The 27,905-nt window shown below is 41.4% G+C and overlaps 1 protein-coding gene across 1 annotated transcript; it reads left to right on the forward strand.

The window, feature by feature from the left end:
- The first annotated feature begins 363 nt into the window (after window positions 1-363).
- On the forward strand, window positions 364-27,344 carry FAM47E (family with sequence similarity 47 member E). The gene is made up of 7 exons (XM_074396297.1): window positions 364-604; window positions 3,161-3,533; window positions 11,314-11,453; window positions 16,238-16,385; window positions 18,799-18,999; window positions 24,718-24,795; window positions 26,469-27,344. The coding sequence occupies exons 1-7, from the start codon at window positions 531-533 to the stop codon at window positions 26,532-26,534; spliced, it is 1,080 nt and encodes a 359-aa protein (XP_074252398.1). The 5' UTR covers window positions 364-530; the 3' UTR covers window positions 26,535-27,344.
- The last annotated feature ends 561 nt before the right edge of the window (window positions 27,345-27,905 follow it).

The following is a 27,905-nucleotide window of genomic DNA, read 5'->3' on the forward strand; positions in this document are numbered from 1 at the left end:
GGACCAGAAACAAGAGGCTGTGAGACCGAGAGAATTACAGGACCTCCAGGAAAACATCTCCCTGCTAAAAACCTTTCCCAACCTTTAGAAATCTATTCCAAAAAACAAACAAACAAAAAACGATTCCTTTTCCCCTCTTTCCATCTTTTTTTTTTTTTTTTTTTTTTTTTGCTATCTCTTTATCGCTCTTCTTGCCTTCGTCCTTTCCTTCAGTAAACGTTTTTGAAACGATGATGCGCAAAAAAGACCTGATCCAGTCTATGACGCGTTTCTATGGGAAGATGAACACGCCTTCCCAGCAGAGTAAAGCGTGATTACACCAAGGACCAGTTCCCTCACCCTTTCCACCGCCAGGTCCCCGTCCCCAGACGTCAGAGAAAGGGTTGGGCCGCGCAGCGGGGCCTCTGAAGTTGCCGAGAGCCCCAGGCAAATGCGGGCGGCCAGTGGCTACGCGGTCTCCTAGCGACAGGGCGGCGGCAGGGCACACACACTGCCCAAGCCGGGGCGGTGGCCGCGGAGCTAGGGCCACCATGGCGGACAGCGGGCAGCGGCTCGGGCCGGGGACGTTGGCCCCGGTGCCTGAGGGCGTGAACTGCAGGTCCGGGTAAGCGCCGGGCGCACGGGCCGAGGGCGTATCCCACGTGGGCCGCGCGGGGGCGTCTGGAACCCGCACTTGCTGGGGCGGGGGCGGGGGCGAGGGCGGGGCTTGGGCCCACAGACGCAGAGGGTCTGGGGGAGGTCCCGCCTGTCTGCCCTGCCCAGTGCCCCCGTGCGTACACCATAACGCTGTAAGACAACCGGCGCTCGGCGCTGCTCTTCGCAGAGGACTTTTCCTTCTGTCCTCCTCACGAACCCCGCCTCCCACGTCCCCAGGGAGGTAGACGAATATACCCATTTCTGATGGGAAAGTGACGGTCGCGAGTCCTCTGCGGAGGCTGGTTTAGCCCAGGACTCTGAGCCCTCTTGCTAGCCACCCACCCTTCTCCGGCCTAGCCAATCAACTGTTCTCCAATGCCCCGGGGCGCCCGGAACCCTGTGTCCGATGTTAGGCATCTGCTGCCCATGGAGCCTTTGGCATCCAGATGAGGGCTGTGGCCAAGTGGAGCCCAGGTCTGGGAGCCCCTGGGGTACTAAGGAGGTCTGCTGACATTTTGTACGGTTGTCATAGCCTCAGAGCAGGAACAAGGTTTTTGCCTTTGCTGACTCGTTGAGCATCCTTTGAGAATGGAATTCGTTTATCTTGGAGACAGCACGATGTGGTGGTGAAGATTCCAAAGTCTAGAATCAGAAAGGCTGATCTCCTCTTGTTTGGCTGGTGACTTTAGGCAAGTTGGTTGCTCCCTCTGGGCTCACTTTCCTAACTATAAAATGGGCACAATAACTTAGGAATCAGCTAAAATTGTTGTGAGGACTAATGAAGGTAACACATGTAAACTTGTCCTGGCACATAGAATAGTATTGTGTACATGTTAGCAATTATTCATCGTTTTTCCTAGCAGTTATTCATAAGAGCTTCTTTGGGAAGCTTCTCTCCCCGTTTAAAAACTTTGTTTTGGCCAGGGCTGTAATCCCAGCACTTTTGGGAGCCACCGCGCCTGTAATCCTAGCACTTTGGGAGGCCGAGGCGGGTGGATCACCAGGTCAGGAGATAGAGACCATCCTGGATGAAATTCCGTCTCTAATAAAAAATACAAAGAATTAGTCGGGAGCCGGGCGCGGTGGCTCAAGCCTGTAATCCCAGCACTTTGGGAGGCTGAGGTGGGTGGATCACGAGGTCAAGAGATCGAGACCATCCTGGTCAACATGGTGAAACCCCGTCTCTACTAAAGATACAAAAAAATTAGCTGGGCATGGTGGCACGTGCCTGTAATCCCAGCTACTCAGGAGGCTGAGGCAGGAGAATTGCTTGAACCCAGGAGGCGGAGGTTGCGGTGAGCCAAGATCGCGCCATTGCACTCCAGCCTGGGTAACAAGAGCGAAACTCCATCTCAAAAAAAAAAAAAAAAAAAAAAAAAAAAAAAAGAATTAGTCAGGCATGGTGGCATGCGGCGCCTGCCAGTAGTCCCAGCTACTCGGGAGGGTGAGGCAGAATTGCCTGAACCCAGGAGGCGCAGGTTGCAGTGAGCTGAGATGGCACCACTGCATTCCAGCTTAGTGTTGAAGCGAGACTGTCTAAAAAACACACACATGCAAAAAAAAAAAAAAAAAAACAAAGTACTTTGTTTTGAAATAACTAGACTCACAGAAGTTGCAGAAATAGTACAGAGGTCCCATGTACCCTTCCCCTAGCTGCTTAGAGTGGTACCATTTTACATAATGATGGTACGTTGCCAAACCAGGAAGCGTCATTGGCAGAATATGCTAGTTGAACTATAGACCTTACTTGGATTTTATCAGCTCTTCTTGCACTCTGTTGTGTCTGTACGTAGTTCTGTAACATTTGGTCATATGTACCCATCAAGACAAAACTGTTTCATCCCCACAAAGGTACCACTTAGTGCTACTCCTTTACTGTCACTTCTTTCCCACCCTAGCCCTTGGCAACCACTAAGATGCTCCCCATTTTTCTAAGTTTGTTTTGAGATTGTTAGATAAATAGAATAACGCAGTTTATAACTGTTTGAGACTGGCTCTTTTTCACTCATCGTCAAACCCCTGAGATCCATCCAAGTTGTCTGTATCAGTAGCTCATTTTCGTTGCTGGGTAGTGTTCCTTGCTGTGGATGTACCACAGTTTGTTTGTTGTTGAAGGACATTCATGTTTTGGACATTCCAGTTTTGGGGCTATTATGTAGAGAGCTGTTATCAACATTTATGTACAGAACTTTATAAGAACATATTTTTTCATTTCTTTAGGCTACATGTCCAATATTCTTTTGCAAATCTTGAAGAGGGAAATATCCACATACCATGTACTAGTGTCTGGGAAAACAGTAAATATTTAGAAAAAGTTGTTTTCAGTTTTATTTTGTGGGCCAAGCAAGATTTTTCCTGAACCTAACAAAATGCAGAGTGGTAAGCTTGTTAGCTGTGAACTAGGAATATGATTAACTCTTTCTTCCCCTATCCCTCACCCCAAAAGCTGGAGACCAGCCTTTGTGCAACCTCCTTCTCCCACCCAAGTCCTGTGGTCAATACGAACACGCATGTTGTCTTCTAGGCACAAAGAGAATCTACCTTGCAGGAGTTTCACAAAGCAGCACAAGAATGGGCTGAAGTTCCCCACCTCCCTGAACAGCCGGCAGTGGGTATTTCTAAGAAAGGGGCCGGAGGACTTCAAGAAGGGCTGCCCCCCTTGCACCGGTCTGGCCACTCAGGTCTCTGAGGAGGGCTTTCTGCCCTGGATTTATCACAGAGCTCCCCAGCTGGACCCAAAGAAGAGGCAGATCAAGCTGCCCAAGGAAGCAGACCTGCTTTCCAAGCTCTCGCCAGCCCAGCCGGCTCGGACGGCATTCCTGGAGGATGTGGAGGCCCGCCTGACCCCACATCCCTTGGCGCTCCACCCAAATCTGGAAGAAGCTATGCCCACAGAGGTGATCTGTCCTGAGGTTTGTGGGAGGGGCTTCACTGGGGCCTTGCAAATAATTCTATCTAAATGTCTAGGGAGTCCCCATGAGAGGGTGACATTTATAAGAGGAACAATGAAAGTCTCCCCCAGAGTGTGAGTTCTTGTGGGCCTCAGAGCAGCTTTCTGTCCTCTGCTCCCAGAAAGCACAACCCGCAGCAACGTGCACTCTGCTCTCTTTGCTTCCTGTGGAGCCCTTCAACATACAAAGGTGCCACAAACCAGAAACATATGACTTCTGTTCGCCATCGTTTCTACCCGTCTACTGTACTTTGTGTTGTGACTTTTCGGGGGGTGGAAACAATGAGAGGGAATTGACTAGTCTTATTTTTGTCTCCTTAGCCTGGTATTAGGAGGTGCCCTTCAATGCTTATTTACAGGTGGAAAGAATGAGACCAGAAAGGACGTGGGGGAAATCCACCTAATGGTCCAGGCCAGGGCTGGACAGCAGCAGCTCTGTGATGTCACCAATGTCCCAGGCCTCTCCCGAGTTTTAGCTCCATATCCTTAGTATGCATCTCTTATCCTTGTATCTCAAAGTGGCTTCCATGCTTCCAGGCACTGAGTCTGTATTTCAGACAAGAAGAGGGAAGGGACAAAGGCTAAAAGGTGCAGGCCAGCTGACTGTCTTTTAATTAGGCAAACAATAGCTTTCCTCTGGCGTGTTCTGCGTCCCGAGCTGCACAAGGATTCAAAGACCTAAGAGGGAACGGTGAGGGATAAGGAAAGACACAGACACAGACAGAGAGAAAGCTGGGCCAGGGGGTCAGAGAGGTGAGGATGTCAGTCTCTTCAGCCCTGACCTGCCTCAGTGTACTTTATATGTTTACAAAGCACGTAGCAGAAGGAGGGTGCAGTTACTTGGAACAGCCTGTGGATATTATTCTCGTACTTCAGTTAACATACTTCAGCTAGAAACTACCTCACAGCAAGGTCAGAGAAAGCTGGTTATCTCTCTCTAAGCCCATTTGTTCTTCTCCGAGGCACACACGTTCTCCTACTGTAGTTTCACTTCCCTGAAGTTCAACCAAATTTCACAGCAGCCTTGCTGCTGATCCGCCCCAGAGCGGGTGGGCTACTCTGGCTCCCTACACTTTCCTGGTAAACATCTCTTTCATCTGACTATTCCTAGTTGTTAGGGAATCTAGCAAATTGAGTTTCAGAGTTGGGCACTGAACCTGAGCAAAACCCAGGCTCTATCAGGTTTAAGGAAGAAAGGCAGAGTGGATTTTGGGCAGGGAGCTAGCAGTGACTGCAACCCCATCCCCATCCCTGCAGCCTGTATTCTACACAGAGAGAAAGACGGTGATTCAGAAAGGCGAATCTCTACTCAGGGCCTTCCAGTGCCCCTTCTCACTCAGAGAAAGCCGGAGTTGTTGCCGGGGTCTGAACAGCCCTGGCGTTCTGCTCTCCGCAGTACCCCTGTTCTGCTCCTTCTGCAACTACACTCCTGCTCCTCTGCCCTCACTCCTGCCACTCCGACCACTCTGGCCTCCTGGCTGCTCCATGGACATTATCAGCATGTCCAGTTCAGCTCTCCGTTCTGGTGCCTGGAACACTTGCTCTAGATGGCTGCTTGGCTGACTCCTTCACTTCCTTCAGATCAATGCTCAAATGGCTTCTGATTGGAGAGGCCTGTATATAATAGCACTTCCCTTCCACCCTCACACGCTACTCCTCACTATGCCCTATTTTTCACTGTAGCACTTACCGCCACTGTGCTCCTCCTACAGTAAAAGCTTACAAGAGCAGGGCCTTGGTGTTTTTCACTATGTACCACCAATCCCTGTCCTATGGTGGACACACAATAAATAATTTTGAATGAAAGAATAAATAAATGATCAGTGGCAGAGAAGTCTACAGAAAGGACAGCTGGGATCGCTAGCAGTTAATTACGCTCTGGGTCTTTCCTTCACTGCCTCCTGTAGGCCAGAGCTTCTGAGTCCATGACAGAGAGATTGTTTTCATACACCTCAGATGGCACATGGGCTTGGCTTGGGATTGTGGCGCTTATTTTTATGTGTGACCTCCCCAAATAGGTGTGTTGGCTTCCTGCTGAGGCAGGTTCTTTTATGGTGCTAAGGTGGCCACGAGAAGATCCAGGTTTAAGCTCTACCCACTTAGCAACTCCAACAGAAAGAGAACACGTTTTTTTTGCATGATCCCAGAAAAATTCCGTAGCCTAATTTTCATGGGTCCAACGTTGATCATGTACCTATTCCAAAGTCAGTCCCTGTGGTTCTGATGATCTGGTCTGCCTGAGGAGTGAGGATGGGGTCAGGCTAATTTAGACCATACATGTTGAGAGTGGAGAGAAAGGGTTCTCCAAGGCAAAATCCAGATATTAATGAGAGGGAAAGTAGATACTGGGCAGTCAAAAACCACAGAAATCCTTTAGAGGCGCTTCGCTCAGTGGGTGTTTGGGGACTAGGCCTCCTCTAGAATGGACATATTCCATTCCAGAGGAAGTAGAATTTTAGTAAAAGGCAGTATAGCCAGTGTCCAGGTGATGAGAGGTTTGTCCAAGTGGTACTGATTATAATCCCAAAAGACATAGTCCCAAACACCGTAATTGTGAATGTTGAGCTCTGCAAAGTCTAAAATCCCACAAATCACAATCCTGAAAGATTAAATTCCTGAATATTGAAATCCTGAAAGCCAAATTTTGGGGACGGGATTAGTGTGGTTTTGGTTATATGCAGGATAGTTGCACCATGGTGGCTGGATCTACTACTTTGCTATTGTCATTATTTGGAAATTAAATATGATTTAAGGCGATGAGTATGAGCGCCAACCTGACAAGGGGTGGACTTCTGGTCTTGATTTTAGGTGTCAGTTTGACTGCATTAAAGAATTCATAGAAATGTGGTAAAGCATTATTTTGGATGTGTCTGTGAGGAGGTCTCCAGAGGAGATTAGTGTGTGAGTCTGAGTGAAGCGGGTCAGGAAGATCTGCCGTCAGTGTTTCAGTACTTCAGAGATCATAGAATAACTGAAAATGCAGATGAAAACCATGAGATCTCCTCTGCCAAATTATTCAATTGTGTACAAGTTCTGCCCCTTCACATATAACACAATGCTTGCCTTCAAGCATGTGACACCCTTTGTGAGAGAATTACAAGAATTTGGCAAGCTCAGCGACCTTGTCATTTGCTGATACCGAGATTCCTCCAGTGTTATAGCCACATAAAATGGTGAACTCTTCTTGGTTAAAGATTTGACCATTAAGAAAGACAGACTTCTTATATTTACCACTAAATCTAACATAGAAAAACTAGTTTCACTTTGGCTATTGGATGGCACTTTCAAGACTGTCCCCACTTCTTAAAATCATTGATATATAATTCATGCCCCTGTTGGATCTGGAAATTCTAAACCTGATCTGCTTCTTTATATATTAATGACTAGAAACAAGTGAAGTACTTTATAATCACTTGTTTGAGGATTTGGTGGACTGCGCAGAAGAAAATAGATTTCTTTGAATCCCCAAACCAAAATGACAGGTTTGGAATTAAGTGTAATTAAAGCTTCTAAAAGTGAACTTGAGTTACCAATGAGGTTTTTTTTTTTCATGTAGTCCAACACACATGGCAGAAATTCAGATGAATGGATTGACTGTGTGATATGGCAATGAGAGAAACTTCAGTTTAAAAATGAATCATTTCATGATCCTACACCCAGAAAACTAAAGATTCATCCAAAAGACTCCTAGATGACTTCAGTAAAGATTGAGGATACAAAATTGTGTTAAAAAATCAGCTGTGTCTCTATACATTATCAACGCTGAAGCTGATCACCAAATCAAGAACTCAATAGTGTTTACAATTGCCACAAAAAACTAAAATACCTAGAAATACATTTAACGAAGGAAGAGAAAGACCTCCGCAAGGGAACTACAAAACACTGATGAAAGAAATCATAAATGATGCTAACAAATAGAAAAATATTCCATGTTCATGTACAGGAAAAATCGATATTGTTAAAATGACCATACTATCCGAAGTAATCTACAGATTCAGTGCTATTCCTATCAAATTACCAACATCATTTTTCAAATAATTAGAAAAAACAATTCTAAAATTTATACAGAATCAAAAAAGCGCCTGATTAGCCCAAGTAATCCTAAGCAAAAAGAACAAAGTTGGGGGCCATTATGTTATCCAACTTCAAACTATACTGCAAGACTACAGTAACCAAAACAGCATGGTATGGGTACAAAAATATGCCCATAGATTAATGGAGCAGAATAGAAAACCCAAAAATAAAGCCACACACCTACAGCTAGCTGATCTCTGACAAAATTGACAAAAATAAACAATGGAAAAAGGACACCCTATTCAACAAATGGTTCTGGGAAAACTGGCTAGCCATATGCAGAAGAGTGAAACTATGTCCCAACCTTTCACCATATAAAAAAATTAACTCATGATGGACTAAAGACTTAAATGTAAGACCTGACACTATACAAATTCTAGCAGAAAACCTACAAAAAACTCTTCTGGATATTGGCTGAGGCAAATAATTTATGACTACAACCTCAAAAGCAAATGCAACAAAAACAAAAACAGATAAATGAAAATTAAGCTAAAGAACTCTAAACTGCAAAAGAAACTATCAACAGAGTAAACAGACACCCTACAGAATGGGAGAAAATATTTGCAAACTATACATGTGACAAAGGACTAATGTCTAGAATCTATAAGGAACTTAAACAATTTAACAAGAAAAAAAAAAAACCACCTCCATTAAAAAGTAGGCAAAGCCAGGAGGTCTCCCTGGGAGGTTGAGGCCTCAGTGAGCCATGATTGCACCACAGCTCTTCACACTGGGTGACAGAGTGTGAAACCTTGTCTCAAAAAAAAAAAAAAAAAAAAAGAAAGAAAGAAAAAGAAAAAAAAATAAAGCATGTACAAAGGACATGAACAGCCACTTCTCAAAAGAAGACACACAAGCAGCCAACAAACTTATGAAAAAATGCTCAACATCACTAATCATCAGGGAAAAGCAGATTAAAACCACAATGAGATATCATCTCATATCAGTCAGAATGGCTATTATTGAAATAAAAAAAATCACAGATATTGACAAGGATGCAGAGAAAAGAACATGCTTATACACTGTTGTTGGGAATGTAGGTTAGCTCAAACTCTATGGAAAACAGGATGGAGATTTCTTAAAGAACTAAAACTAGAACTACCATTCAACCTAACAGTTCTGCATCTACCCAAAGGAAAATAGTTTTATCAAAAAGACACCTTCACTCATGTTTATCACAACTTTATCACAATAGCTAAGTCATGAAATCAACCTAAGTGTCCATCAATGATGGAATGGATACAGAAAATTTGGTATGTATATACCACAAAATATTATGCAGCCATAAAAAGAATGAAATCATACCTATTGTAACAAGATGGATGGATGGCCATTATCCTAAGTGAAATAACTCAGAATCAGGAAATCAAATACCATGTGTTCTCACTTATAAGTGGGAGCTTAACAGTGGGTATACATGGTCATAAATGGAGATAATAGACACTGGGGCTTCCAAAAGGGGGCGCTGGGAGGGTGTTGAGGATTGAAAAACTACCTACGGGGTACTACGTTCACTATTTGGGTGCTGGGTTCACTAGAAATCCAAATCCCAAGTATTACACAACATATCCATATAATATACCTATACATGTACCCCCAAATCTATAATAAAAATTTAAAAGATAAAAAGTTTTTTTTTGAAGGAAGAAAATAAACATGAAAAAAAGCGTCATTTGTTTGCATTGGCATTCCTTACAGCTGCTGAAATTCCAGGAGGTGTTAATAAATTAAAGCTGTATTTGCCTGAAGAGATCAGTGATGTTACTAATTGGTTAAAAAATAACTATAGGGTGGCCGGGCGTGGTGGCTCAAGCCTGTAATCCCAGCACTTTGGGAGGCCAAGGCGGGTGGATCACGAGGTCGAGAGATCGAGACCGTCCTGGTCAACATGGTGAAACCCCGTCTCTACTAAAAATACAAAAAATCAGCTGGGCATGGTGGCACATGCCTGTAATCCCAGCTACTCAGGAGGCTGAGGCAGGAGAATTGCCTGAACCCAGGAGGCGGAGGTTGCAGTGAGCCGAGATCGTGCCATTGCACTCCAGCCTGGGTAACAAGAGTGAAACTCCGTCTCAAAAAAAAACCAAAAAAAAAGAAAAACCAAAAAAAAAAAAAAAAAAAACCAAAAAAAAAAAAAAAAACAACTATAGGATAAGTAAGATAAGAAGATGGTGTTGCTGTTGGATCAGCAGTATTGTTTCTGCCAACTTTGGGGTTTGTATATGAGTACATGTGAGTGTATATTGAATCACAGAAGAATTTTAAAAAGAGCAGTGCCATGTAAAAAATGAATATGAACGTATTCTCCAAGGAGAGCCCTAAAAGAAAAAAAGCAACTCTTTATTGTGATGCAAGACTTCAAAATATAGCTAGTGATTGTGAATGCCTGCCAGTTCTTATGGACTACCTCTGTGTAATTTTCCATAATCTATCTCTCATTCTGTCACCTAAGCTGGAGTGCAGTGGTGCAATTATAGTTCACCGTTACCTCAAACTCCTGGGCTCAACTTCTCTTCAGCCTCTTAAGCATCTAGAACTACAGGAGTGCACCACCGTGCCTGGCTTTTTTTTTTTTTTTTTTTTTTAATTTAATTTTTTATAGAGATAGGAGTCTTGTTATGTTGCCCAGGCTGGTCTCAAACTCCTGGCCTCATGCCATCTTCCTGCGTCAGATTCCCAAACCACTGAGATTACATACCTTAGCCACTGCACCCGGCCCCGTAATGCTTTTTGATTGATTTTGTCAAAAGGCTTAGGTTGTCCATCACTGTATTTCAGATGACTAAAATTATGAAGCAGAGTGCACACAATTGCCAACCATAATGATATGCGTTTATACATTTCACTTTTTGAGCTATTTCTTTATGAATATGGTTTGCCTGCTCATATTATACCCGTGTGACTTTTGCTAGTATACCTGAGTGTTTATGCTTATAAAAATATGTATATTGTTGGGTGCGGTGGCTCAAGCCTGTAATCCCAGCACTTTGGGAGGCCGAGGCGGGTGGATCACAAGGTCAGAGACCATCCTGGTCAACATGGTGAAACCCCATCTCTACTAAAAATACAAAAAAAATTAGCTGGGCATGGTGGCACGTGCCTGTAATCCCAGCTACTCAGGAGGCTGAGGCAGGAGAATTGCCTGAGCCCAGGAGGCGGAGGTTGCGGTGAGCCAAGATCGCGCCATTGCACTCTAGCCTGGGTAACAAGAGCGAAACTCCGTCTCAAAAAAAAAAATGCATATTATTGTTGCCTAGTTCATTGTGTATAGTGGCTGTGAAGTATTCTCTCATTTTTATGTTTCTCAAATAAATCTCCACTTAAAAATTTAAGTGTCTTTAAAATAATTTTTGTAATATTTTTTTCCAGAATTATAGTTTTTGGATTTTAATCTTTGGGATTGTGATTTTGAGGATTTTAGAATTTAGGGATTATGATCTTTCAGGATTTTAACATTTGGGATTGTGTCTTTTGGGACTATGGTCCAAATCTATCCATAGCACTCAGCATGATGCTTGGCACAGAAGTTGGTGAACAGCACTGATGGATTTGAAAAGGAAAATGAAGGGCAAGTTGGTCTGTTTTGTTGTAGAATGGGTACTCCCTTCTTCAGCATGTTTTTCTTTGCCTATAAGACTATTTTCTGTTTGCAGCTCTTACTAAGGGTGCTGGAAGTGCTTGATCCTGACCAGAAGCTGGAGGACACATGGGCTTATTGTCAGGATGCCAGGAAGGGAATAAAGGAACCCACAAAGCTTTTAAAACAATGTTCTACCCAAGTCTACCTGGGACCGTGAGTATTGTTATTAAGCCCTCGATCATTGCAGTCACCCGATGAAACATTCTAGGAATTAACTTCTTAAAGCTTCTCATCTTTAGAATAATTCTAAGAAAGCAAATGTAACTAAGTTCCCAAGGAAGAGGGAAAGGAGTCCTAGGTACTGCTGTGAATAGTGCTTATTTCTTCAATAGACACGATTTATCCAGCAACGATGCAGACACAGGTGTCTATAAGGAAATTCCAGAGGGAGAGTCCCTCCCTATGCTCCCTATGTTATGATTTTCTAACAGTAAAGGTTAGAAAATTCTTGGTTTGGGGGCAGCTTCTAAGGCTTTCCAATTTCCTTTAATTCAAAAGTGCTCCACATGCCAAAGCACCATACTTTTTGGGGTGTCATCCTTTGTGCCCCAAGAAATGTTAAGGCTGGAGGGCAGTGAAGAGATTACAACTCACTGCAGCCTTGAGTTCCTGGACTCAAATGATCCTTCTGCCTCAGCCTCCTGAGGAGCTGGGACTTCAGCTGTGCACCACCATGCCTGACCTAAGCCTTTTTTCTGAGTATAGGTCCACTGCTTGGAGTTTCCACCCATCTTTTTTGCATAACTCATACCTGTAATACTACTTTCATTGACCCTTTTCAAAGCATTGCGCTTAATGAAAGCACCTCCCTTTCAGAACACTTTTTTGATTCCCTGCTCAATATAATATTTAATTAAATAACATAAATGCAGTGATAAGTATTCTGGACACAAATAGATTTGGGATACATATGCTTTCTTGTTTGTTTGTTTTTGAGACAGTCTCTCTCTGTCACCCAGTCTGGAAGAGCAGTGGCACAATCTTGGCTTACTGTGACCTCTGCAACCTCTGCCTCTTGGGTTCCAGCGATTCTCGTGCCTCAGCCTCCCAAGTAACTGGGACTATAGGCACCCACCACCACGCCTGGCTAATCTTTGTATTTTTGGTAGAGACAGAGTTTTGCCATGTTGGCCAGGCTAGTCTTGAATTCCTGGCCTCAAGTGATCCGTCTACCTCTGCCTCCCAAAGTGTGGAGATTATAGGCATGAGCCACCATGCCCGGACTACATTTGACTTTTGAAATTAAAGACCTCACTGATGGGTGCTGAAGAGTGTGGTGAACTAGAGAGCAGCCTGTCCACAGCACCCAGACACTTTGAGGGGTATGGACCATGGTCAGGGTGTTTGGTGGGGGCCATGTAGAGCCTGATTGTTCACACATATTACCTGCATGGAGGTGGATCTAGAGAGAATTCACTGCATTACATTATGCATGTTTGTTAGGGTAACACACAAGTTGAGAGGAACTCTACTCTTATGATATTTCAGTCCATCTCCTAGTAAATGTAGGAAGGGTAACTGGGCATGCTGGTCTCAGTTCTGCCTTTCTTTCATGAGTAGCAAGATGGCCCGTGGGAAGCACCATTGCTTCTTGCTTCCCCCTTCTAGACTGCCCTGGTCCAGCCCTGCAGGGGACTGGGTGGAAGGGTCTGCCAATTTCTGGGTCCTCTTGGACCTAAGCCATGTCGTCTATCAGGGCTGCTGTTAGCAGAGAAGGGGATAGTTTGGCTTTTGTCTTTGCTCTCTGTACCATTTTTCAAGTTGCTTAGAACTTGGGTGGGGGAGCGAGAGGAGTGTTATTTGTAGGAATCTGATATAATAAATATATTTGGTCTTTGTCCCCTGTTGCTGACACAGGGCTCCTAAAAACCTTGGGATTTCCGGAGTGACAGGGAAGCTTTTTGTTATTCATAATGAGCCCCTTTTAGTCACTGCAGAATTTATGCTAATGATGCATTCAGGTTGGGGCCCCCAGATTGTCTTAGAATGTGACTGGTTACCAGAAAGACCAAGTGATTAGAGGGTTAGAATGCTCAGTCCCACTCCGTGACTGCTCAGAGGGGACGGCGGGAGGCATGGCTGGAGATTAAAAATTCTTGAGCAGATAATTTGATGAACCTCCAGGTTGATGATCACATCCAAGTGCTGGCAGGATGCAAGCGATGCCAACTCCCCCTCACCATATAATCTCTCCTTTCCTTTATAGCAAAGTTTTTGGTTTTTCTCTCTGAACAGCAATCAGGGCTCTTATCTCCAGCACTCCATTGAACCTGACCTTGGTCAAGGTCACCGTTGACTTCTATGTTACTAAATCAGCTCTCAGGGATCACCCTACTTGATGTATACATAGTAGCAATTGACATAATTGATCATGTCCTCTTTCTCATAACACTTTCTTTACTTGGCTTCTGGAACGTCCTCTTTGACGGACCTCTCCGTAGCCATCTTTTACTGGTCCCTCTTCACCTTCACCTTTCAGTGTTGAAGTACTTTGGTCTTGGACGTCTTTTCAGCACATTTACCCACAAGCAAGTGACCTCCTCTGGTTCATCTGTATATGGATAATTCAGTATTTGTCCTTGGATGTTTAACTGGCGTCTCAGACCACACAAACCCAAAACAGATCTCCTGGTTTCTCCCCCAGACTTATTCCTCCTTTTGTCTCCCCCAGTTCAGTGAATAGCAACCCCATCTTTCCAGTTTTTTTCTGGAACAATAGCTGCAGTCTGCCAGCAAATGGTAGTGGCTTTACTTTCGAAATGTATCCAGAATCTCACCTTTTCCACACCAGTCTTTTCCAAGATTCCATCATCTCTTGCCTGGATTATTGCAATAGCTTACTAACTGGTCTCATGGCCTCCACCCAAGACCCCCTCTCTTAAGTCTATTTGTCCCACAGTAGCTGATATGATCCTTTAAAAAACTTAAGTATAATGTTACTCCTGTGCTTGAGATTCTCCAATTGCTTATTTTTCTGAATAAAATAGCAAAATCCAAAGTCCTTACAACTGCCTTTAAAGTACTATATGATTAGGTCCCTGTCACTGCTCAAGCCTCAGCTTCTGCTATCCTACTCTTTAGTTACTCCTCTCCGTGGGACTTCGTTGTTCTCTGAACATGCTCGGCACACTCCCAGCTCAGGTTCTTTGCACATGCCATTCTTTTCTGTCTGTTGTCTGCATAACTTGAAATGTGCATGGTTTGATTCCTTTCTTCTTTGAGGTCTTTGATCAAATATTACTTTACTAGAGACACCTTATCTGTACAAATAAAATACTCCCTACCATCACTCTCCATCCCTCCTGTCCTATTTTATTTTCTCTATATCACTTATAATCACCTGGAATATGTTTGTTTGCTAACTGTCTCTCCTATACAGTTGTATACTCTATGAGGACAGGGGCTTAACTTTATTTATAGTTCAATTCTAATGACTGGCACATAGTCAGTGCTTACTGAATATTTGTTGAATGAATGGATGGACAAGTTAATATATGAGTGCTATGAATAAAAGGTACAGGGGCTATGAATAAAAAGTAGGCCCAGGGGACAGCCAGTGGGGATGCCTCACTGAGGAAGACACATGTATGTTGAGACATGAAAGGGATGAGGAAATGGTGACAGGATTACAGTCAGGTGGAACAGCTCAAGCAAGGGCCCAATGGCTGGGAGTAGCATGAGTTCACAGAACGGAGAGGAGACCACATTGGCTGGAGCTCAGAGAGTGAGAAAGGGTGGTAAATCCCAAAGAACCTGGAGAGCCAGGCCATGCAGAGCCTTGGAGGTTGTGTCAAGATTTAAGTCCTTATTGGAGAATAAGCAAGAGGCTGTTGAACACAAAAGCTTGTGTCCATAGCAGGATTGTCCCTAACAAGCATGAAGTGGCAACAACCCAAATGTCCATCAACTGACTATGTTTGTGAGAATGGATAAACAAAAAATAGTCTATTTGGACAACAGAATATTGGCCATAAAAAGGAATAAATGACTAATGCATGCTACAACATGGATGAGCCTTGAAAACATTATGCTAGGTGAGAAAAGCCAGACACAAAAGACTACATATTGCACGATTTCATTCAGATGAAATGCCCAGAATAGACAAATCTATAGAGACAGATAAGTAAGTTAGTTGTTGCCAGGAGTGAGGGAAATGGGGAAATGGTGAGTGATTACCAATGGCTACTGGGTTTCTTTTGGGGAAATAAAAATGTTCTGGAATAAGATAGTGGTGATGGTTGCACAACTTTGTGAATAAATAAAGGATACTCTTTCATACACTTTTGAAGTGCTAAATTTTATGAACTTCATGGTGGATGAATTATATCTCAATTTTTATGAAGAAGCTGTTGGTGGCGATGAAGGGTGAATGCATTTGACATGTCCAGAGCTGCATTTTGAAATGACTGCTGGGGCTGCAGTATAGGGAATGGATTTGGGTTTGGAGGTTGAGGGGCGGCATGGGAGTTGATGATGCAGAGACACTAGCAAAGAGCGTTTTGAGCAGTCCAGAGAAGGAGACAGAGTTAAAAATCTGCCAGACTGTAACCGGGCTGGATTTTGGAAATGATAGATAAATCAAGGATGACTCCTACTTGTCAAGGTTGCCTGAGGTTTTGGTAGACTTCAAGCACAGTAATTTGGACTTCTACCCAGTATGTGTTTTAGTAAGTGGTACTCAAAATTTTAAAAATCAATGTATAATGGTAAAATGATATGTAAGTTTTAATTATTATAACTAATCATGATATACTAGTCATTATGATATTGGTAATGAGAATGTGATCTTTGAAAAATTAAAATATAATTTGTATGTGAGCTTGCAAGAGACTGTTAGAAATGCTTTATGATCTTCTTTTGCCTCCAAAACCGTTTGAAATCCATTTGAATTCATTGTGTCTCATATTGTAATTATTTAATGATCTTACTATCTTTAGTTCCAAGAAGACTTCTGTGTCAAATTCAGGGCAATGGCTTTATGAAGAAAATCCACATAAAATGGATTTGCCCCATGAAAATAGTCTTCGTCTTCATGAAAATGTACGCAAAGCAGTTAGTGACTTCTGCAGCTGGGTTACTGCTTTTGTAAGTTAATAGTAATACTTAAACCTACTTTTAAATTACAAGCTCAAAGTTGCTTTTATTAAAAAACAGTATTGGATAAAATCAAAATCAAATTGCCAAAGTCATAAAGGAACCATTGTCTTCTGTCATTTATAAATAGAAATATTTCTGGTAGATGAAATTTCTGGAAAGTTTGCAAGCTTGTGTCTAATTTGACCATTTATGTTTATATCTCACATCATTGCAATTGCTTCATATTTTCATTTTTCCATTTTAATGTCAGGGCTTTCTTTTCTTTTACTCCTTCAACTCATTATTCTACTTATATTTGTCTAAGAGTACTTGGGCAGGGATCCTTGACTATAATCTTAAAATGTTCTAACATGCCAGGTGCAGGGGCTCACACCTGTAATCCCAGCCCTTTGGGAGGCTGAGGAGGATGGATTGCTTGAGTTCAGGAGTTCAAGACCAGACTGGACAATACGGCAAAACCTTGTATTTTTGTATAAAACATAAAAATTAGCTAGGTGTGGTGGCATGCCCCTCCCACACATGAGGCTGAGGTGGGACGATTGCTTGAGCCTGGGAAATCGAGGCTGCAATGAGCTGTCATCATGCCACTGCACTCCAGCATGGGCAGCAAAGCAAGACCCTGTCTCAAAAAAAAAAAAAAATCTGACATGAAGAGACTTTTGACTCATAGCAAAGTCTTCCCTTGTGCTCCTTCCAAGAACCTATATAGTTCCTTATTCCTGTTCCAGAGTCTCTGTGGATATCTAAATACCTGATGCTTTTCTTGGATTTAAGGTCTCTAGGATTTGCATTCCACGCCCCCACCCCATCTTTTGAGTGTTAGTTTTAGTCAGTGTATTTTTTAGTACTTTTAAATATCAAGACACTTACCTCATTAGCAAGTGACTGAAATACGATTCAGATTGGTTTGAAAGAGAAAAGGGAAGCATCCAGATATAGTAGGAACTTCAGGCACAGCTGGATCCAAGTGCTGAAATATTTTAAGGTATTCCTATCTCTTGGCTGTGCAACTTGGATTTCATTCTCAATCAGTATTTCCCCAAGAAATGACAAAAGTAGCCACTAAAATTTCCGAGCTTATATCCTACTAGCAAGCAACCTAAGAATGAAGAGAGCAATGCTTTTCCATCCAAGGATTACTCTCACTGGACTAACTTGGGGCACATGCTTGTGCTTGAATTAACCATTATGATTAAGATGATGGAATATGCTTATTGGCTAGGCCAGGACATACACCTAACCCTGAAGCCAAGAGAGGCGCTGTCCAGCCCACTGCAACAGAGTGAGAGTGAGGAACAGAGACTCCTCAGAGGGTGATTGGAGCAGGGATGCTGGATGAGGCAGATGGCACCCACTATGCCTGGTATCCAAACCACTGCTTGTCCATCATCTGTTCAGACTGGATTGCCTGATTTCCAGCGTCCACTTCTCCCATTCCTGCTGCTGGAGATGATTCCTTTTCCATGGCAGGAAACTTAAGGGACCTTGGAGTAAGAGCGTAGATTCTCTGGTAACTGCCTTTGGTTTTAGACCCCGTGACAAAGCTCCCTGACTCTTCACTGTCATTCCACAAGCTAGGCCCCTGCCCCCTCACTCGGTGGTCTTTTCTTCACAGCACTAGCTTGCGCTTTTCCTTCCATGCTGTTTGTTTATTTTTCACCTCACTGATTCTGCGTGCTTTATTTCTGCTCCATTATTACTTTAGCCTCACTTTGACTGTACTTGTCCCTTTATGTCTCTGTCTCTGTTTCATGACTTCTCTCTAAATTTTACTCCAAACACGCCAGCTGCTGATGACCACTCTCTCTGTGTTTCCCAGTTTCTATTTTTCAGTGTGAGATTCTACTGAGTCTAAGCTCTATCAGCCTTGAGCCATATCATTGGTAAACGCTCAGCATACAGATTAGCTGCTCTTGATGTGACCATCTCTACTCCCATCGGCTGTGGCTGAGGGAAGGAAATGGTGAAAGTTTTTCTGTGTACAGAATGCGGCTGGCTTAAACCACTCCTTCAGTAGGAGCTGTGAACCCGGCAGCTTCCCTTGTTCAGAGTTATCAGCAGAGAAAATACTGCTGTATCTACACAAGTCTGGAAAATCTTTCTAGGGATGCCACCGCTATAAAGTGCTGGAGAAGTTTGCTGTTGATCAAACTGAATTTCCCTCAGGCTCATGATTTCCCTCACTTAGGACTCCTGCAAAGTCCTAAGCTGTCTCTTAATGACAAAGCCCTCCAGACCCCAAACACTTCTTGTCTTCAATGAATGCTGACTAAGCATTTCCCACCTCTCCTCAAACTACCTCTTTCCCCAGTAATGGCCAACTACCTCCCTTAGATTAAAGAAGAAAGCAAGGAGCATTTCACTGATGGCCCTCAATTCATGCAGTGTGAAACTCTTCCAGGGAAGTTCGGCCGTTAATGAAGAGTTCATCTTGAAGCAGTTTGACGTTGACTATCAGACCAAACCAAGCCATGATGAGCTCCACATGGTGAGGCTAAATCAGGTTCCTCTGGAGCTAAAGCATAGTGTGGGGCTCAGTAAACTGCAGGAGCCAGAGTCCTTCCAGAAACCAGGATACGAGAGGAAACTCCAGAAACCACAGGTAATTGCAGAAGGGAACCAGACTGAAAATCAAAGAAAATTGTTTTGAAGTCTTAAAGTCCTTGAATTCTGGTATGTCAAGGGTACTGGCTTTGTAAAGTATAATTCTTGATTTTTTTCGTGATTGATGTTTGTTAAACAAATGCATGTTTAATATCTATAACAAAGTTGGTTCTACAAACAAGGCATGCCATTTGGGATTATTTTTAATATCTGACTAGTCATTTTCAGAGATAATTTGTTAGGTGTTTTATATGTTGAAATTCTAAAGTCAGTAGAAATATACATGAATGCAAGAGTAAAATTCTGCAATTAATTATTGCGATTACTGTTAATATATGCCTAAAGCATACTTGAATTTTTGCTGGAGTCTTACTGACCACAAACCATCATTCTTGACCACATGCTTGCCTAATGATTAACAAGTTTCCTCAGCAGAAAGTTGCTATAAAGATGGAAGAACAAGGTGATAGAAAGGAGAAATAACATGCCATGTTCCAAAGGGAAGGACTACAGGCCCCTAAAGTACTTTTTTTACTTTTCTACACAGTATGTCACTGCAAACATACATACACAAGTCAAATTGTGCAAGTCAGCAACAGATTTAAGTGCCTAAATTGGAGGGGAAAGCCCTTCCCTGAAAGTGAAAAACAATATTTCATTTCTAATTATCTTCTGCCTTTTACACATAATCTTTGATATTATACTTCCAATACTGGGGACATATTAATTTGTCCTTTACAGTTGAACGCATTTGCCAATCTATTTTGACATGCATGATGTTTCTATCCTTGACTCCGCTGCATAAGGTTTATGAAAATTACACATTTCATCATGAATATCAGCACTTTTATTTTCCCATTTTCCTTTCATCTTTCTAAAAGGTAGAATGCAAAATGATATTAGACAGGCAAATTACATCCATCACACCCGAGGCCTGAACCACTGCTTGTCCTGAATCTGGGCTGAATTAAATTGCTCAATTCCCAGTATTTAGAAATAGTTATGTAAACACTGCTTTACAAACCATGGCAGATATTGCCAAAATTGAGCTTTTGACTGGGAAATGGACGGTCACTATACAAAAGTTGAAAATATATTTCCACATAGTGTCTTTTTTCTTCTGACTAGAAGACCTCTTTTAACATTTTTTCCAGTGTGGATCTGCTGGTGATAGATTCTTTCAGCTTTTGTGTGTCTGAAGACACCTTGTTCTGCCTCATTTAAAAAGATTCAGTAGTTGCCTGTTACCTGTTATCTGTAGTGGTTACGTTCCAAGATCCTCAGTGGATGCTGAAACTTTGGATAGTACTATCTCCTAAATATGCTATGTTTTTCTGATTTGGTAACAGGCAGTTACTCAGTGACTAGGGAGGGTAGAGTGTACGGTGTGGATGATCTGGACAAAGAGATGATCATATCTCTAGAGGAATGGAACAAGGATGGCTTGAGATTTCATCATGCTACTGAGAATGGCACACAATTTAAAACTTATGAATTATTTCTGGAATTTTCCATTTAATACTTCAGACCATGGTTGACCACAGATAACTGAAAAAGCAGAAAGCAAGAACGTGGATAAGGAGGAAGTTTGTATTTTGTGGGAAAAGAATTCTAGTTTAAAGTTAATTCACAGTTTTAAACATTTCGGTACTTTAAAGATATTGTGTTACTGTCTTCTTGGTTGTACCGTTTTGATGAGAAATCTTACATCATCCTCATCTTTGTTTTTCAGGATGTGCTTTTTCTTTGGATGATTTTAATATGTTCTCTTTGTCACTGGTTTTGAATATTTCAAATATCATAAACCTTGGTATATCTTCATGTTTCATGTATGTGTGGCTTGTTGAGCCTCTTGGATTCATGGGTTTATAGTTTTCATTAAATTTGGAAAATTGTTGACCATATTTCCTTAAACTTTTTTTTTTTTTGGTCTTTCAATCCCTTCCCAGAACTCTAATTACCTGTAATTCGGCTGCTTGAAGTTGTTTTCCAGCTCACTGCTTCTCTGGTCAGCTTTTGAAATTCTCTTTTCTTTTTGTGTTTTTATGGCTATGTCTTTAAATTCTCTAATTTTATCTTGCAATGTCTAATCTGTTAAATACCATCTAGTATTTTAAAAAATCTCTTATGCTATAATTTTCATCTCTAAAAGTTTAACTTAGGTCTTTTTAATTTATATCTTCCATGTCTCAACTTCACCTTTTGCACATATGAAACATAGTTATAACAATTGCTGTGATGTCGTTGTTTCCTGTTTCTAACATCTGCATCTGTCCCGTGTCAGTTTCCATTAGGTGATTTATCTCCTGATTATGGGTCATACTTTCCTGCATCTCTGTGTGCTACAATAAAGCACACAATGGGGAAAGAAGGGAATGAGATAGGTTCATCCTCCTCTTTCTCTCTTCCAATTAAGTCAAGAGCTTGTTGTTAGCAGTTTGATAAAAAATAGTGTAGCATGTGCAAGGCTGAGCACTGTGCTGGGCTCATGGTAAGTCTAACAGCTGATTGTTTTGGTTGACTGAGTATTGTTCAAGGTCTTTACTCTAGAGGGAAGTATGTGATTTATATGTGATTTCTAGCTGCGGTACATACATTCTCTCCTTTAATCTTCACAGCAGCCCTGTGGGGATATATACTGTTGTTATCTACATTTTACAGATAAAGAGTTTATGTAATTTGATAATGGACTCACACCTACTAATTGGGGGAAAACTGGATGTGAACCCTGGTCTGTCAAAATGCAAAGGCAATGTTATTAACCACTGCATTATTTTTTAAATCATGAACTTTAATGTTTACTTTGTAAAATCAAAGCATGATGAAACTTCACAAAATACTCTGGCAAGAACCAACCTAAATTCAAAGTAATGATCTTGTTTTCCTAAGTTAAGCTTTAGATGTATTGAAATGACAAACAAACAAAAAATCAATGGCACTGGGAATTATGTTGTAAGCCAAAGTGGGTGAAGATGAGGTATAGAGCGTGGTATTTGAACCCCAAGTTGTGGAAAAAGCAAAGAGCCAACGAGCCTCTGGTTGACCCTGAGGTCCCACATAAAGCTCAAGAGGAAAATTTTAAAAAGGAGCTGCAGGAACAGGTATGTATTTACACTAAGATTTGATCATCTGAGCTTAAGATGATCACAGTGTGTCCACCACCCTCATACTGAACCAGACTCTGTGGCATAATACAAAGGCTCCTGAAAGCTCTACAACTTGCATATTGAATTCAGCAAGAAGTAAGCCAAGTCATATTATGCATAATGTGTAATAAGCAAAACTTAGAATCTCCTGGCTTCATGGTAGACGCAACATCTTTAAAGATTGGACAGCTACTCATGGTATTCCACCATCTTGGAAGAATTTATCCCAAGGATAATTGTTCAAAGGGTGGTGTGACTTGGTAGGACCACCTTAGTGCTCAGAATAGATATGATATCATGAGTTCTCTTTGGGTAACAAAATGTGAAATTTATTTCCTATCAGCTGTGGGTGAATGTCAAAAAATATTCAAAATTTCGGCCGGGCGCGGTGGCTCAAGCCTGTAATCCCAGCACTTTGGGAGGCCGAGGCGGGTGGATCACGAGGTCGAAAGATCGAGACCATCCTGGTCAACATGGTGAAACCCCGTCTCTACTAAAAATACAAAAAACTAGCTGGGCGTGGTGGTGCATGCCTGTAATCCCAGCTACTTAGGAGGCTGAGGCAGGAGAATTGCCTGAGCCCAGGAGGCGGAGGTTGCGGTGAGCCGAGATCGCGCCATTGCACTCCAGCCTGGGTAACAAGAGCGAAACTCCATCTCAAAAAAAAAAAAAAAAAAAAAAAATATTCAAAATTTCAACCAGGAAATTTCTTTTAGGCAATTCATCCAAGTTGCAGGAGCTGTCTGAGAAGAAAGGGACAAACGTTCAACACTGTTTGATATTGCAAAGCAACAAACACTCGCAACAAGGATGTGCTCTAATTTTACTACAGACAAACTCTGTGCCTGCCCATTGCTCGTGTAAAATTATCTAATGGAAAGAAGATACTCATTATAGCCCTGGACATTTGGAAGTGTTGATGCAACACTTGCATAGTATCCTAATGAGGATATTTGCGAACCTCTTTTTTGACAGACCCCAAACTTCTCCCAGATAACATGTGAAAACACTTTGAGAAAGTCAAATAAAATATCAATTAGACTTATTATTCATCAGTAATCACTCATCAATTGTCTTCTTCAAATTGGAAAGCTAAGACAGGAAGGATGGTCATTTTAATCTTTTCCAGTACTGGATATAAATTCTTATTTTCCGGTGTGAGATATGACACAAATTAATGAGCACCACATGTTTATAATGTTTATATAAGTCTCAAAATTTCTTAGTATGGTTTTTGGAGAGCCTAAGTTTATGTGAATTTAATATATAACATAAAGCTATTCCAGTTGCACTTTATTATAAAAAAGAACACCATTTTCTCAAATTTAATATTTAAAATGAAAAATGGCTATAAACTGTGTCTAGAGCTCTCTTTTTAAAAACATATCCTTGGCCAGGTAAGGTGGTTCATATGTGTAATCCAGCACTTTGGGAGGCCGAGGCAGGCGGATTACGAGGTCAGGGGATCAAGACCATCCTGGCCAACACGGTGAAACCCCATCTCTACTAAAAATACAAAAATTAGCCAGGCATGGTGGCATGGACCTGTAGTTTCAGCTACTTGGGAGGCTGAGGCAGGAGAATCACTTGAACCTGGGAGGTGGAGGTTGCAGTGAGCCAAGATCGTGCCACTACGTTGGTGACAGAGCAAGACTCCATCTCAAAAAACAAAACACCATATTCTTAATGACTAATCCTTAAAGACTTCAAAAGTTTTACAAAACATATTTCATTTTGATGACAAATGCTAGTAAAGATATTTGTCAAAATGGTTACAGTGAGCTAATAAAGTAGCATTATTTAAATTTTGGAAATATAATTGATATAACTCTTATAGTAAAAAATTGTTTATCAGGAAGCTTAGACACAGGAAAGATTCATAACAATAGAATTGTTCTACAATAATTTTTATAAATTACCTCTCTTTAATACCCGAGGAATGGTGTACCTTATCTACTATGGGTGGTACCACTAGGCTGTGGCACCCCAGTTTACATGACACAGGCACTTTAGGGTACTGGTAAGAGACAGTAATTATGACAACATGACTGTCTTTCTGGGAACTCATGAGTTTTGACTGTTCTTGACAGATTTTGTTTGGAAGGTAAAAATGGTCTTAAAGTACTGAATTGCAATTATGTAAACTTACGCATCCAATTTTTAATTAAAATAAATGTAAAAGAAAACTAAAAGTATGCATAAATATTGCAGATGTTGCAACTGATCAAATCCTTTTTTATTGTCATGTCCTTTGGAGTTAAGATCTATGAATTGTGGACATACTGTTAATATTAAATAGGTTAGATCATGGGTCAGTAATTGTCTAATTGCTAAAATGTGTTGCCCATCCGTAATACACAGATAAGGAAAAGGGTAGGGGAAGGAGAGAAAGTTGGACATCTTTAAAAGCCTTCCTATTCATCAACTCATGAACATTGCACACATATTCAAAAACAATAAGCACATGGTTTAAAATGAGATACTTTATAAAGAGCTACATACTTTTGATGAGAACAAATATGAAATCAACTTCTAATGGCTGACCTTTCTTTCAATGTGGGCACTCTTAGGAGGAGTCACTCGCAGACCTTCATGGAACAGTTGCCTTTAAGGATTTCATTCTAAGCAGGGGCTACCAGATGCCACGTGTGAGTAAAGCGTCATTTCAGAAGGCTGTGCTGAGGGGCTCATTCGCTTCCTGGGAGGCCTAGCCAGTGTCTTCTGTCTTTTTTCCTTTCTTCTTTTCTGCCTCCTGGTTTCCCCTCACTAACTTGTAAAGATGGCCCCAGCACCTCCACAAGATGCAGCTCCCTTTGGATGGTCACTTGTAACAGGGGTGGGATGGGCAGAAGGGAACATGGAGCAGGAGGGCCTGCTGCCTGGAGCAGTGGGCCCAGATCAACCCTGTCACTGCAGCAGGAGACAAAATAGGCATCTGGGGCTGAAGCGATAGCTGATAATGTCATGCATTGCTCCACTGTCCTCTGTGTGCACGTACCTTGGGGTCTTCAGGGGACAGTACAACTGAGATGGTCAGAAGTTCCTGGAAATGGGAGATTTCATTTCTGTTTTTCCAAGAGTGATAGAACTAACAATAGCTAATACTTCTGTTAAATAAATGTAGGACCAAGTTCAGAATCAGCTGGTTTCAGAGTTAAATCAGGCAAGTCTAGAACATGAAATGGAGATTTGAGATTAGGAAACTCCATTATATAACTGGTTTGGAGGAGCTCTTTTAGCTTTGAATATCAATAATAGTCCTGCTAGATCTATTTAATATACTTATACGAATAATGGCATAATCTGTATATAAGGTTTACATAAGTATATTTATATATATAATATAAAATATGCATATATAGCTTTAATATTACATGGTTGTGTGTTTACATGTCCATATTAGATATGCAAAGATGTACCTCTGTGGTATATGTATGTGTATATATAAATCCTTGTTTGCTCTTGATATTATTGTGACTCATTTTTGTATCTTAACATTTTTAGTAGCAAACACACTTTTTTTTTCCATTTTGATGTGTCCCTTATTGTAATCCACGCTATTGATGAACAGTTAGTTCAGTTCTGGGCAAAAGGAAGCATGCCTGACACACTGGCTATGCTCTTTTCAGTCACATTGACTAAAGAGACGATGCCTCTGATCATGACAGAGTCCTCTGAAAACAACTGTCATTCAACACCCTACAATATTTTGTCCCTTTATTCTTACGTCCTGCTTCTTATTTTATCAATAAGATTTCAACTGAATGAGAGAAGGGACTCTATCTCGGGGAATAAGATATATATGCATTACACACAGAGTGTATAAATATGTTTGTGTGTATGTATACACAGTCATTACTTAAATATATATGTGAACATTGATTCTTTTTTTAACCTCCTGTGTATATATACATTCACATATATTATGTGAGCATATGCACTTACCTACATTCCAGGATCTGCTGCTGGAATAGCTCTATGATGCATCACCCACAACCTCATTCCCTCTGCTGCACAGATGGTCCCCAAGCCTTAGCAGCCGGGATGGGCAGCATAAGCCTATGTTGAGCTGGGCTGGGCCAGGCTTAGGTGCAGAACAAGTGTGTATTCCATCTGAATGTTTCTGATACTGTGTGACTACCTTCCAAAGACCAACGTCTATCATGGTCAGATTATTAACATGTGATTTTGTGTGGTGAAAGGATATATATCAGAGTGTGAGATTTTGAGTTGGGTATGGTGATGGCCATGGGGGAGGACTGTATGTACCACTTTTGTTTGTCAATCTAATAAAGGTTCTCTCATTTTTTTTTTTTTTTAGTTCCTTGAGAATATGTATATTGGGAAGGACTGTAAGCATGCATGTGATAAGTCTCCTATAAAATGAACTCAGGCGTAGAAGAATCATAGGAGAATGATTAAGCAGATTTTATTACTACATATTTGGCTATTTCTCTGTCTCCTCTTGAAGATTAAACAAAATTTATCAAGAGTGTCCCACTGTGGATGTTCAACTTTGACTTGGCAACATCTATTAATGGAATAACTGATGCTTATAAATGTTTCTCAGTGGATTTCTGCTTCAGTTAATCAACATTTTGTATGCTTTATCATCCGTGAGATCAATAGTCACATGTAATCTCACATTTTTGTAGCGCTGTCAATATTATATAGTCATATCAACTATTTGTAAAAATAAATAAAACCATAAATAAAAACAGAATTACTCTATTACCTTTTCCCAGATTTTCCCTTTGCTTTTGAGTACCTCCTTTCCTTTACAATATGATTTTCTTTCATTTTGAATTAAACTTACTGAGATGTTTTTTCCTTTTGTTGGCATTGCCATGAGTGGATATGGTTTGTTTGGCCCCTCTAAATCTTATGTTGCAGTTCGATCCCCAGTGTTGGAGGTGGAGAGTGGCCTGAGGTGTTTGAGTCATGGGGGTGGATCCCTCCTGAATGCATTGGTGCCATTCTCACAGGAGTGAGTGAGTTCTCACTCCTAGTTCCAGTGAGAACGGGTTATTGTAAAGCGCCTGGCTCCTTCTCTTTCTTGCTTGTTCTCTCATCATGTGATGTTTGCACATGCTAGCTCCCCTTCGACTTTTGCCACGAGTGGAAGAATCCTGAAGCCCGCACCCCTCACCAGGAGCAGATGCTGGCACCATGCTTCTTGTACACCCTCTAGAGCTGTGAGCCAAATAAATTTCTTTTCTTTACAAATTACCCAGCCTCAGGTATTCCTCTGTGGTGACACAAATGGACTAAGACAGGCATGTTAGTGTTGATAATAAATGTGTATCTATAATATAAGGTCATAGGTCAGAAAGTTTAATGAAAACTCAAGTTGACATGTGTTTTAATTACCTTTTAAAAATTATATTTTATTTTAAAATGTTAATGCTGTCTGTTTATGACCACTCACTCCTATAATGCCAGTGCTTTGGGAGGCTGAGGCAGGAGGATGGCTTGAATCCAGGAGTTCAAGGCTGCAGTGAGCTAGAATCAGACCAGTTGCCCTTCAGCCTAGAAGACAGTGAGATCTTGTGTCTGAAAAAAAGTTAATGCTCATATTAGAAAAATCAGAAAACAGACTAGTGAAAAGAACATAGAAAACACTAATTCTTCCTTTAGGGTCAGCAATAACTGCTCTTCACTCATTGGAATGTATCCTAGATTTTTTTCTATGAAACACTCTGGGAATAATTTAATCAAAAAATGATTTATTAAAAGGAAAAGTATTTATTAAAAAGAT

This window comes from Saimiri boliviensis, chromosome 3, assembly GCF_048565385.1.
Source record: "Saimiri boliviensis isolate mSaiBol1 chromosome 3, mSaiBol1.pri, whole genome shotgun sequence".
In the NCBI taxonomy this organism is placed as follows: Eukaryota; Metazoa; Chordata; class Mammalia; order Primates; family Cebidae; genus Saimiri; species Saimiri boliviensis.